This window comes from Bufo bufo, chromosome 1 (assembly GCF_905171765.1).
Source record: "Bufo bufo chromosome 1, aBufBuf1.1, whole genome shotgun sequence".
Classification (NCBI taxonomy): Eukaryota; Metazoa; Chordata; class Amphibia; order Anura; family Bufonidae; genus Bufo; species Bufo bufo.
Genome location: NC_053389.1, coordinates 353336532 through 353350057, shown reverse-complemented (window position 1 = coordinate 353350057; position 13526 = coordinate 353336532). Strand labels below are relative to the sequence as shown.

At 44.4% G+C, this 13526-nt stretch overlaps 1 protein-coding gene across 1 annotated transcript in view; it reads right to left on the bottom strand.

Annotated features, from left to right (window-relative positions):
* Nucleotides 1-13526, bottom strand: part of PFDN1 (prefoldin subunit 1) — a 47208-nt gene that overhangs the window by 30060 nt on the left and 3622 nt on the right. Inside the window, exons 2-3 of the mRNA XM_040415670.1 lie at nt 9716-9882; nt 7698-7782 (exon numbers count right to left, since the gene is read on the bottom strand). Coding sequence (XP_040271604.1) covers nt 7698-7782; nt 9716-9882 — 252 coding nt within the window. The remainder of the gene's footprint in view (nt 1-7697; nt 7783-9715; nt 9883-13526) is intronic.

Here is a 13526-nt window from a genome sequence, read left to right as displayed (position 1 = left end):
TTCTGGGTCTCCAAATTGTCCACATGGCCAGAGCTTGCCCTGTATGCCTTGGAGGCGCTGGCCTGCCCTGCAGCCAGTGTACTCTCTGAACATGTATTTAGCACGGCAGGAGGCGTCATTACAGACAGACGCAGCCGCCTGTCCACAGCCAACATGGACAAGCTCACGTTCATTAAAATGAACCAGGCTTGGATCCCACAAGACTTGTCTGTATCTTGTGCAGAATAGAGATTAGAGATTTATACCAAGAAAGAAGAAAGAAGACTCCTCCTCCATTGCTGCCTCCACCTACAACACCGCATTCACCGCCTCCTCAACCTCCGACTCCATATCCACCTCCTTCTCCGAGTTGCATATTAATAATTTGTAATTTTTAGTTATTTTATTTCATTTTAAGTTATTTCCCTATGCACATTTGTTTGCAGAGCAGTTGCCATTCTCTTAAGCACATTTTATATCCCTCTAGCCCTTTCAAGGACTATTTTAGAGCCTTTAAAAAAAAATTATAAGTGCCAATTTTAGTGCCCTAAATTGAAAAAAATTCGTATTTCTAGTTGTCGGGTGACATTTTACCATTTTTGGCGTATACAAACCCCTGCTGTGCCTGGGTGACAGGGGCCTAAATCTCTCAAAATACTCTGTTGTATTGCTGGGTGACATGAACCCCCTTTTGCCGTGAATGAACCCCTGCTCTGCATTGCTGACAGGGAACTAAATTTAGTGAAAACATCTGTTACTGATCGGAAGATGCGCGACTACAAGCGCACACTGATGATAGCATTCCCACCTGATAGCGGGGGCACAGTGGAAGCACAAGGCGAAGGCAGAGGAAGGAAGAAGAGGTCGCCAACGCAGCTGGGGCACCACCAGCACCTGAGAAGGCAGGGTTAGCATGGCCAAAATGTGGAAAAGCTTTGTCAGCCGTGGAGGTGCTGACCTGCCCTGCAGCCAGTGTATAGTGTGAACGTGTGTTTAGCACGGCAGAGAGCATTATCACAGGCCGCAGCCAATGTGGACAAGCTTACGGTTATTAAAATGAACCAGGCATGGATCCCACAGGACTTGTCCGTACCTTGTGCAGAAAAGAGTATTACACTCACTGGTAATCCGGTTTCCTGGAAGTCTCCATGACACCACATCCTGAGATTGACTTCCTTCTGATTGGACAGGAAAAACACAGGTTTAAAAACCCCACCCCCTCCCTCCATTGCCAGTGTATTTTAACGAAGAACCCCAGGATGAAAGGATATTATAATAACAGAAAAAAAAAAAACTGCTGAATTAAGTACCTAAAGGGTGGGATGCATGTGGCGTCATGGAGACTTCCAGGAAACCGGATTACCGGTGAGTGTAATACTCTTTTCCCCAGTCTCCATTACACCACATCCTGAGTAAATATCAAAGAAAATTATTAGGGGGGGGGGGGGGGGGGGGGACAACTGCAGAGAGGACTTTACATCCAAACCTTAAGTCGTCGTTGGCAAGGATATCTAATCTGTAATGCTTGGTAAAAGGTATGAATTCTTTTCAAAGTTGCTGCTCTGCAAATTTGCTGTAAAGAGTCTGAAGCTTTTTCCGGCCAGGAGGCGGCCATGCCCCTTGTGGAATGTGCATTCAGGGAAGCAGGGGCTTTTTTCCCCCTTTGACTTTATATGCTTTAGAAATAGCTAATCTTAACCATCTGGAGATGGAGCTTTTTGCTGCTTTTTTCCCCTTATTGGGACCTGAAAACTGGACGAAAAGATTTTTGTCTAATCTCCACTGTCTGGTTGCTTCCAGATATTTTAGGACTGCTCTCCGAACGTCAAATGTGTGGTAGGAGATTTCTTGTTCGTTTTTAAGATTGTTGCAAAATGAGGGAAGTACAATGTCCTGTGACCTATGGAAGGTAGAGACTACCTTTGGGAGAAACCTAGGATCTAATTTAAGAACTAGTTTGTCATGGAACACCGAAAAAAAAGGTTCTTGAATGGACAAGGCCTGCAGCTCACAGACTCTTCTGGCCGATGTTATTGCCACTAAGAAGATAGTTTTGATGGTAAGCCACTTGATGGGTATTGCGTCTATAGGCTCAAACGGACCAGAAGTCAGGCCGGCCAGCACCGTATTGAGATTCCAAGGAGCTACCATGTTTTTGTGGGTCTGACCCTATCTGCTGCCTTGAGAAATCTAGTTACCCAGGGATGTTCTTTGAGGCTGGTGTTATATAAGGCTCCTAGCGCCGACACTTGGACGCTAAGGGTATTAGGGGACAGTCCTAAATTTAAGCCTTTCTGAAGGAATTCCAAGATTAGTGGGATATTGGACTTGAACTGGTCAAAGGATTTTCCTGACCATTCAGCGAATTTTTCCCATATTTTCTAATATTTATCGTTCGTGCTTTGCTTCCTGCTTAGGAGTAAAGTGTTCACTACTTTTTTGTATAACCCTAGGTTCAACAGAGTGGATTCTTCAGAATCCAGGCTGATAACTTTAACATCCGTAGCTCTAGGTGAGTAATAGGTCCCTGACTTAGAAGGTCTGGCCTCAGAGGTAGAAGGAGAGGGGCTTCTATGCTGAGGGCTTTTAACAGCGCAAACCAACTCCTCTTGGGCCAGAGGGGGGTTATCATAATTAACGTACATCTTTCCTTCTGAAATTTCTGGAGAACTCTGGGGATCAGTGGAAACAGAGGGAATGCGTAGACTAGATTCATCGTCCAGTTTTGGTCGAAAGCATCCACTGCCAGAGGACGATCCCTTGGGTTGAGGGAGAAGAATTGACTCAACTGGTGAATTTTTCTGGACGCAAATAGGTCTACTGTCGGTCTGCCCCATTTCCTTGTGATTAGTTGGAAAACCTCCGGGGATAACCTCCATTCTCCCAAGTCTAACGTGTAGCGACTCAGGTAGTCGGCCTGAACATTTATAGATCCTTTCAGGTGGACTGCTGATAGTGACTGTATATTTTCCCCTGCCCAGGAGAAAATTTTGTTTGATGGGCCCTGTAGTAGACAGTGTCTTGTGCCTCCCTGGTGCTGGATGAACGCCACTGCTGTTGCATTGTCTGAATACACTCGGTCATGGCGTCCTACTGAGATCAGACTCGTGCGTTTCAATGCCTCCCAAATTGCCCGCAGTTCCCTGAAGTTTGAGGATTGATGTTTCACGTAATTTGGCCATTTCCCCTGGTAGGAGTTCCCTTGGACTAATGCTCCCCAACCCTGGAGGCTCGCGTCCGTTGTAATTACTAAGGGTTGTTCTTGGGCCCAAAATACCCAATTTTTTAGGTTGGTCTCTGAGCCACCAATTCAGGGAATTCTTCACTTTTTGATCTAAAAATATTAGTTTTTCTAGAGTCGTTTGAGATCTGTTCCACTTGTTTAGAATGAATTTTTGAAGTGAAGTGGTCTTAGGTGAAATTGTGCCCAGGCCACTGCTGGGATACATGCGGAAAGGCTTCCTAACACCTTCATTGCTTCACTGTCGGATGGAGCAGAATTTTACTTTCTTGAAGTTCCTCAACGTTTGAAGTTTTTTTACTTTGAGGCGGAAGAAATGATTTTTGGGCGACTGTACTTAGAGTTATGCCTAAGAATATCTTTTGCCTGTTCGGGATTAAATCTGACTTTTCCCAGTTGATTATCCAACCTAGGCCCTGGAGATGGTTCAAGACTGTCTGGAGGTGGACTTCTAAAAGAGTTTTGTTCTCTGCAACTACTAACAGGTCGTCTAGATAAGGGATCACGCAGATTGCTCTCTCTCTTAGACTTGCTATGGCTTCCGCCATTACCTTTGTAAAGGTTCTTGGAGCTGAGGAGATCCCAAAAGGGAGACACTTGAATTGAAAATGTTGAATGTGTCCCTTGAACTCTATTGCAAACCTCAGGAATTTTCTTGATGACATGTGTATCGGGACATGATAATAGGCATCCCTTAAGTCTATTGTGGCCATTACTGCGTCCTTTTTTTATAAGCTTTACTGCCGACTTTAGAGTTTCCATTTTGAATTTTTGATACTTGACGAATCTGTTTAGGTATTTTAAATTTATTATAACTCTGGATTTCCCGTTCGGTTTTTTTTATTATAAAGAGACGGGAATAGAATCCTAGTCCTATCTGCTCTTCTGGGACAGGTTCTATTGCGGCCAAGCTTAACAAATCTTTGATGTCGTTTTTTAAAAGGTACCAGTTTGACATGTAGGAAGGGTAGTAATAACAAATTTTTGTGGAGGGGGAGAAAGTAGCTCTATTCTGTAACCCTCTTCTACAATGTTTAATATCCACGCATTGTTTTTTATGTGCTCCCAAGATTTTTGAAAGGAGCTGAGCCTTCCCCCTACTGGTATGGAGTCATTGTTTGGTATTAGTGGAGAAGGATTCTGCTCGATTTGGGTTGAAAAGTAAATTTCTTCCCCTGCCTCCTTTTGCATAGCTCCACCTTCCGGACTTCCCTTTATCTTTCCTATTTTCGGGTTGATAGTGTCGGTCACGAAAAAACTGCCTTTTTTGTTTGTATCTTTCTTCTGGGATTCCCCTTTTTCTATTAGTAGCATTCTCTAAGATTTTGTCAAGGTCCGTTCCAAAGACGTATTGACCATGGAAGGGGAGCGCGATTAGTTTATTTTTGGAAGCAATGTCTCCTGACCAAGCTTTAAGCCATAAAGCCCGTCTCGCCGTGTTAGATAAAACGGCTGTCCGGGCGGACAGTTTGACAAACTCTGCTGCATCTGCTAAAAAAAAAAAAAAAAGGGAGGTCGCCATCTTTAATAAGGGCAAGCTCTCCAATATCTGGTCGCGTGGCGTTTTATTGACTAGGTGGATTTCTAGTTGCTCTAGCCATAAGTTTAATGTTCTAGCTACACAGGTTGAAGCTACTCCTGGTTTGAGAAGGGCCGCTGTTGCCTCCCAGGTCTTTCTTAAAAGACTTTCTGCTTTCCTATCTAATGGATCTTTTAGTTGTGCTGAATCTTCAAAGGGTAGAGCTGTATGTTTAGCCACCTTAGCTACTGGTGCGTCTACTTTAGGGATAGTTTCCCAGTCAGTGCAGTCATCCGGGCTAAACTGGTAACGCTTTTTAATCCCCCTTGGAATAAAGGATCCTTTGTCTGGTTTCTCCCACTCAGAACATATCAACTTCTGGACATTATCTGGTACTGGAAAGACCGCGTTTTTTCTTTCTCCTAGACCCCCAAAAATCTCATCTTGTGTTGACCTAGGTTTCTTTGGTATTTCCATTTGAATGGTAGCTCTGATAGCTTTGATCAGCTCATCAATGTCATCCGAATTGAACAAAAATAGTTTGTATTCGTTATCTTCATCTGAGGATGCGAATTGTTTTTGTACTGATTTAGAGTAAACGACTTCCGCGGATGTCTTGAGGAGGAGTGATTTTTGGTGTTGGTTCCTTAGATGTTAAGGCCAACTGAACCTCCTCTTTAACTACTTTTCTAATATCTTAAAGGAAGCTGGAAGATTCTGATTTAACAACATTGGAAGTGCATTCCTTACAAAGGGGTTTAGTCCCTGTATTGGACAGTCGTTTATTGCGGATACCACATTTCCTGGCTTTCTTAGTGGTAGTAGCTGAATCCTTTTCTCCCTGAAAGGTAAGGGAGGGAAGGATGAGCAGACCAACCCAGCATTACATAGTCATGTGCCTGAGAGCAGGCTACTCACAGTCCCTGGATTGGTTGCAGGCTCGGTTCCAGAGCCCGGCGTGAGGGGGGGGTGCTCATCTTGACTCCCGACCGCTTCCAGGGGCACACTCCTGATAGGGAAAGCCGCGCTGTGCAGGGCGCCATTCTGCAGGTCCTGTGGGTTTTTATAGCCTACTTTGCCCTGCCAGGACCTGCGGCACATGTTAGTGACGTCAAGACGCTTTGGCTCCGCCCCCTGCGTCTGACGTCACCCGCCTGCCGGCCGGGACTCATCATAGTGCCGATCCGCCATCATCTTCTTTCCCCTCTGCATTAAGTCCCCCTGAACTGCCGCAGAGGGGATCTTCGCAGGGGGGCATATCGCAATGCGCCCGAGCCCAGGCCTAACCTGGAGGAGGGAGAGCTGCCCTGCAGATCCGACCCCGGCCTGTAATGGAGGAAAAAAAAACAGGCGAGCCCAGCTAGAGCTCCATACACCTCTCCGGCTTCCTATCCTGATGGGACAGGAAAAACACTGGCGATGGAGGGAGCGGGTGGGGTTTTTAAACCTCTGTTTTTCCTGTCCAATCAGAAGGAAGTCAATCTCAGGATGTGGTGTCATGGAGACGACTGGGGAATAAACATTTATACCAGCCTCAACCATCCATTCTTGTACTCAAGTGCACTTATTCTTTGTTTTATTTTGTTATATGGCCCAATATTTTGGGGGATACCCTAATTTAAAAATAACAAATCAGTGTTGGCTACCTATTCCTCCTTCACCGCCGATTCCACCTACACCGCCACGTCAACAGCCTCCTCAACCTCCTACTCCTAGATCCAGATTGTTATTTTAAATTTTTCTGTATTTTATGTTATTTTAAGTCATTTCCCTATCCACATTTGTTTGCAGAACAGTTGTCATGCTCTTAAGCACATATGATGCCTTTTGAAGCCCTCTAGCCCTTTCCAGGACTATTTTAGAGCCATTTTAGTGCCCAAAAGTTCGGGTCCCCATTGACTTCAATGGGGTTCGGGGTCAAGTTCGGGTCCCAAACCCGAACCTTTTTTTCAACTTCGGCCGAACCCGAACATCCAGGTGTCCGCTCAACTCTACTAGCCACTAAAGGGAATGTGGCTGAGCTGCAATACCAAGCACAGCTGCTATCAAATCGATTGCACTGTGCTTGGTGAGCAGAGAAAAGGCCGCATCAATACGGCGAGTGTCCGTGCCTTCTCAAACAGCTGATCGGCGGGGGTCCCAGGTGTTGGACTCCCAATGATCAGATACGGATTACCTATTCAGAGGACAGATCATCAGTAATAAGGTAAAAGGGTTTTCTGAGTTCTTAAATAGGGAAGTGGTCTCTGAGGCTTTGAGACTTCAGGAGGTTGCATAACCGGTTACCAAGTGGCCAGGTTGGAGTGGTGGTTAGGTCAGGCACGTGAGATCTGCTCTGGGGATAGGCTGCTCTTCTCTGCGCTGTTCCAGTCTCCTCCATCAACACAGCATGTACTTGGTGCCTTTGCTTCTCTGCCTCCACTGGTCTCCTAGCCCACATAGTACTTTTGGGGCTCACTGCTCTGTAGAACTGGAAAACTAGCTTCACCATTTCCTGTACAGATTGGGCAGTGGTGTCCCATTGGTTTGTGTCCAGCTGCCTCCAATTAACCCTGTCACTTTCTGGCTTTTGCTGCTTCATTCAGGCCTTAAAGAGGTTGTCTGGTTTCAGAAGGAAACCTGACAACTTTCAGGATGCGTATGCATAAAGAACTAGTAAGTACCTACCTGGCAGATCCTGGACTGCAACTCTAGTGCTTCTGGCCAGGCTCTTTTTAGGATCTCAGACGGACCTCATTTTACTTAATGGAGCTGGCGGACTTTCTGTCCGCATCCGGCAGGCTGTTCTCTGCCGAAACAGCCTGCCGGAATTTAAACCGGAGAGATGACAATCGCCTTACTCTGCTGCAGTAGCGACAAAGTCAACATCATCTGACGGCTGCAGCCAATCACTAGTCTCAACCTTCCACTGCTGTCCAAATAACATTAACAGCTAGGTACAAAAGAAAAAGTACTAACCTCTATTTCAGCTATCTTATCATCGGCAATTTTTTGTTTATGAAGTAGTTGACTGTGAACTTTTTCTTTAGTTTGAAGAACAAACCTAAAAAGAGGCAGCTTATGTCAAAAGGCATTCCGTGATATTTGCTTATAGGATTCTTGTAAAAAGTTTAACAGACATCTATGAAATGATTACAAATATATTATTGCATATTGTGTTCAATTTATGGCTTAAAGGGAACCTGTCATGTGGATATTTGATTATAATCTAACTAATTATATACAATCATTAACTACTAAAAAGTACCTTAGATGTATTCACTTACTGGTGTGACAGACGGTTACCTCATAACATACACACAAAGATGCCGCATGCTAATGAGCTGATTTGAGTCCAGCGTTTATTTAATTAACAGCTATAGCCACTCCCCTGCCCACCTGCTGCTGATTCATATGGAAAATAACTGTTAATCAGCAGCAGGTAGGTGGGGAGAGTCAGGAGCTCATAAATATTCATGACTCATCATTATCAGCTAGAGCTTTTCAATACAAGATCCTGGCAGATTGACTGGGTCAATTAAAGAAAGTGACCCAGCATTGTGCTAAGAGAATCAATCACTTATTTATATTGCCCTTAGTTAGGACACCATAAAACTGGTGACAGGTTCCCTTTAAATTGATTCGGTCACCTCTTTTTACCCTATAGAGATGCGGACATGCACGGCTAGATTGCCGCTAGCATGTCCGCAATATACCTGTCCCATATCTGAGTGGTTTTATTGAGTGTAAAAAAAGGGGCTTTTAGCTTTTTCTGAATGGTTACCATGGCTGCCGGGACACTAAAGTCCTGGCAGCCATGGTAAAGTGTAACAGGGAGCGGGGGAGCAGTGTACTTACCGTCCGTGCGGCTCCCCGGGCGCTCCAGAGTGACGTCAGGGCGCCCCAGGCGCATGGATCATGTGATCGCATTGGACACGTCATCCCTGCGCATGGGGCGCTCTGACGTCATTCTGGAGCGCCCCGGGAGCCGCACGGACTGTAAGTATACCGCTCCCCCGCTCCCCGCTCCTACTATGGCAACCAGGACTTTAATAGCGTCCTGGGTGCCATAGTAACACTGAACGCATTTTGAAGACGGTTCCGTCTTCAAATGCTTTCAGTACACTTGCGTTTTTCCGGATCCGGAGTGTAATTCCGGCAAGTGGAGTACACGCCGGATCCGGACAACGCAAGTGTGAAAGAGGCCTTACCTGATAAAAATGTGGCTTAAATAAGTGTTTATGACCTCTTAGTAGTTTAGAGTTAAGGTTTATTGGCACAAAGTGTAAGTACCAGTCACACAGACCAGACCACACTGGTCCTCCGCGCTGCCTCCTTCCAGTCCCTGCACTGTTTACATCCAACAGTGTATGGGGATGGTCACATGTACGGCTGCAGCCATTGCCTAGTTTGTGGCCACATCACCACTGAAGCCAGTCATTGGCTGCAGCGAGGCATGTGACCATGCACCACCTGCGACCAGGCATGTGACCATGCACAGTATGGGGACTGGAAGACAGCAGAGGCATAGTGGAGGACTGGGGCGGTGTGGAGCAGGTAAGTATGAATCTTATGTTTCAGGAGGCATGCAGTGGGCACTTGCTAAAAAAAAAAAAAAAAAAAGAAACCTTTAAAAAACACACACCATTACCCAAAATAAAGTTAAAAAAAATTATAAAAATTGTAGACATTAAGTATTGCTGCGTCAGTATAGTCCAGCTCTATAAAAATATCACATGACCTAACCCCTCAGATGAACAGTCAAAAAAATAAATAAAAACAAAACTTTTTTTGTCCCCTTACATCACAAAGTGCAACACCAAGCGATCAAAAAGGCGTATGCCCCCCAAAATAGTACCAATCTAACAGTCACCTTTTCCCGCAAAAAATGAGCCCCTAAGACAATCGCCCAAAAAATAAAAAAACTATGGCTCAGACTATGGAGACAGTCTTCCAGTTCTTTTCTAAAAATGAATATAGCGAACACTTTTACTTACATTCTTCCCACACCTTCATACATTGGAGTTTCCCCAGGCAAGTTCTTAATTTCAGTATCTGTAAGATGGGCATGTTTCTTTGTTCTATTTAATTGCTCTATCTGAAGGTCAGCTAGTTTCACCTTTTGCTGGGTGTCCATCACTTTAGCCTGAAGTTCTGTAAAGGCCTGTGAATTACAAAAAATTTAATAATGAAGAACTAATAAGAAAAACGCTTCACAGGGCAGAGAAATAAGAAAAAAAAAAAAGTAATGAAAGGAACGAAAAGCAGGAAATAAGTGATAAAAATAGTAATATAATAACGTTCACAACGAAAGACAACTTTAGTTATGGAGAAGGCATTTCAATGTATACAACACAGGGCAGAACATAACCTAATTGCCATGGCAAATAGATAATGCACTGGTGACCAGGATCAAAATCAGACATTGCTTTTGAATTGTGGTTCAACAGAATATTTTATAAAACAAACTAATGAATGATGGTACCCTAAACTGCACTAAATTAGACTTCTGCAACTGTCTAGGCAGGTGTGAAAGTAGCACAACGGAAGGATACCGACAATTTTGTCCACCTGAGTATGTATGTATGTATGCATGTATGTATATTTTTATTTTTGTGGGAAAAGCAAAGGAGTAATTTACATATTTCACTCTGCAGTTTTACTATTTGAAGGGGAGACTGCTTTGACTGGTCCTATACTGTGTCCCTGGCTCCTAAGGCCTCTTTCACATGGGCGAGATTTCCGCGCGGGTGCAATGCGTGAGGTGAATGCATTGCACCCGCACTGAATCCGGACCCGTTCATTTCTATGGGGCTGTGCACATGAGCGGCATAATTATGGCATAAAATGTAGTGGGAAGCAGTAAAAAAAAAAATCCAAATGGGGTGGAATTGGGAAACAAAACGAAATTCCTCCACCTAAAATGTTCGTAAAAAATTATATAAAAATGGTAAAAAGTATAAATCTGAAGGTGTCGGCCCTCTACAGAGCAATGAGGGGGAAGTTGCAGAGAGCGACGAGGAGAAAGCAAAGCTATTAAAAAAAAAAAATTTAAACTGATGAAATGCAGAATGTAAAAGTAAATTCCCCATTAAAAGTGTCCTGTCTGACCCAGGAAGAAGTACATCAGCGGCTTAAAAATATTAAAATAGACAAATCGCCAGGACCGGATGGCATACATCCCCGTATCCTAAGGGAATTAAGTAATGTCATAGCCAGACCCTTATTTCTGATATTTGCAGACTCTATACTGACAGGGAATGTCCCACAGGATTGGCGCATGGCAAATGTGGTGCCGATATTCAAAAAGGGTCCAAAAACAGAGCCTGGAAACTATAGGCCGGTAAGTTTAACATCTGTTGTGGGTAAACGGTTTGAAGGTTTTCTACGAGATGTTATCTTAGAGGATCTTAATGAAAACAAGCAAATAACATCATATCAGCATGGCTTCATGAGGGATCGGTCATGTCAAACTAATTTAATCAGTTTCTATGAGGAGGTAAGTTCTAGACTTGACAGCGGCGAATCAATGGATGTCGTATATCTGGACTTCTCCAAAGCATTTGACACTGTACCACATAAAAGGTTAGTATATAAAATGAGAATGCTCGGACTGGGAGAAAATGTCTGTATGTGGGTAAGTAACTGGCTCAATGATAGAAAACAGAGGGTGGTTATTAATGGTACACACTCAGATTGGGTCACTGTCACTAGTGGGGTACCTCAGGGGTCAGTATTGGGCCCTATTCTCTTCAATATATTAATGATCTTGTAGAAGACTTGCACAGTAAAATCTATTTTTGCAGATGACACTAAACTGTGTAAAGTACCGTATTTTTTGCTTTATAAGACGCACCTAGGTTTTTGAGGAGGAAAATAAGAAAAAAAATATTTTGAACCAAAAGGTGTGCTTTTGGTAGATTTTGAACTAATGGTCTGGGGATGACACTGTTATGGAGGGGGGGGGATCTGTGGATGACGCACTGTTATGGGGGGGGGGATCTGCGGATGACGCACTGTTATGGGGGGGGGGATCTGCGGATGACGCACTGTTATGGGGGGGGGGGAGATCTGCGGATGACGCACTGTTATGGGGGGGGGGATCTGCGGATGACGCACTGTTATGGGGGGGGGGATCTGCGGATGACGCACTGTTATGGGGGGGGGGATCTGCGGATGACGCACTGTTATGGGGGGGGGATCTGTGGATGACGCACTGTTATGGGGGGGGGATCTGTGGATGACGCACTGTTATGGGTGATGTGTGCTGTGACACATAGGGCCATGAGGGGGGCCAGGATAAGATGCTATATGTGTGGATGACACACATATAGCATCTTATGCTGGTCCCCCTCATGGCCCTATGTTTCACAGCATTACAGTGCTTTATTCTTTGTATGTAAAATCTTTCTTTAATCCTGAGTCAATCGCTCTCCTTTTGATAAACTAGCTGACACCGATATATCGCCGGCCGCTATGCTGCACAGCGTGGCCGGCGATACATCAGTTACAGTGCGGGGAGGGAGGAGGGGCTGGAGGCAACTCACAGCAGGGCCCAGTGCAGTCACTGTATTACACTGGGCCGCACGCACAGAAGTCTCTTTGTATGTAAAATCACTCATTATTCCTGAATCAATCGCTCTCCTATTGATAAACTAGCCTAATCGCCTGCATCAGTACTCACTATGAATGCAGCGTGCGGTCCGGCAGGCGTCCGGTGTAATACAGTGACTGCACCGGGCCCTGCTGTGAGTTGCCTCCAGCCCCTCCTCCCTCCCCGCACTGTAACTGATGTATCGCCGGCCACGCTGTGCAGCATAGCGGCCGGCGATATATCAGTGTCAGCCCTGTAAAAAAAAAAGTCAACCATCGTTTTATAAGACGCACTGTCATTCCCCCCCCTCTTTTGGGGGAAAAAAAGTGCGTCTTATAAAGCAAAAAATACGATAATTAACACTGAAGAGGACAATATACAGCTATATGGATCTGGATAGATTGGAGGCTTGGGCAGAGAAGTGGTAGATGAGGTTTAACACTGACAAATGTAAGGTTATGCACATGGGAAGGAATAATGCAAGTCACCCGTACATACTAAATGATAAAACACTCGGTAACACTGACATGGAAAAGGACCTAGGAATTTTTATAAACAGCAAACTAAGCAGTAGAGTTGTTGCAATACCAAATTTTTGATTCGGTTTCGATACCATGAAAAAGTATTGCGATACTCTATACCAGTCGATACCACGCGAAAAAAAAAAGCCACACAAAAAAGCCACGTGCATTCCGCATTTTAAAAAATGGCGAATCGCGCAGTTTTTATTTATTTTTTCTGTTCCGGCGTTCACCGCATAGATTTTCTTTTATATTTTAATAGTTTGGACTTTTCTGACGTGGCGATATGTAATATGTTTATTATTTAAACTTTTTATATGTGAAATTGGGAAAGGGGGTGATTCATACTTAATATTTTGGTGGGGGGTTTTTTTTTTTACTTTTTTTTTTTACACTTTTTATTGAATAACTATTTCTCCCCTAGAGGGGCTAGTCCTATTCACCCTAATAGAGCTCTATAAGGCCCCTTTCACACGGGCGTTGCGGAGAAATGTGCGGGTGCGTTGCGGGAACACCCGCGATTTTTCCGCGCGAGTGCAAAACATTGTAATGCGTTTTGCACTCGCGTGAGAAAAATCGCGCATGTTTGGCTTGGGATCGGTGTTCTGTAATATTGTATTATTTCCCCTTATAACATAGTTATAAGGGAAAATAATAGCATTCTGAATACAGAATGCATAGTAAAACAGCGCT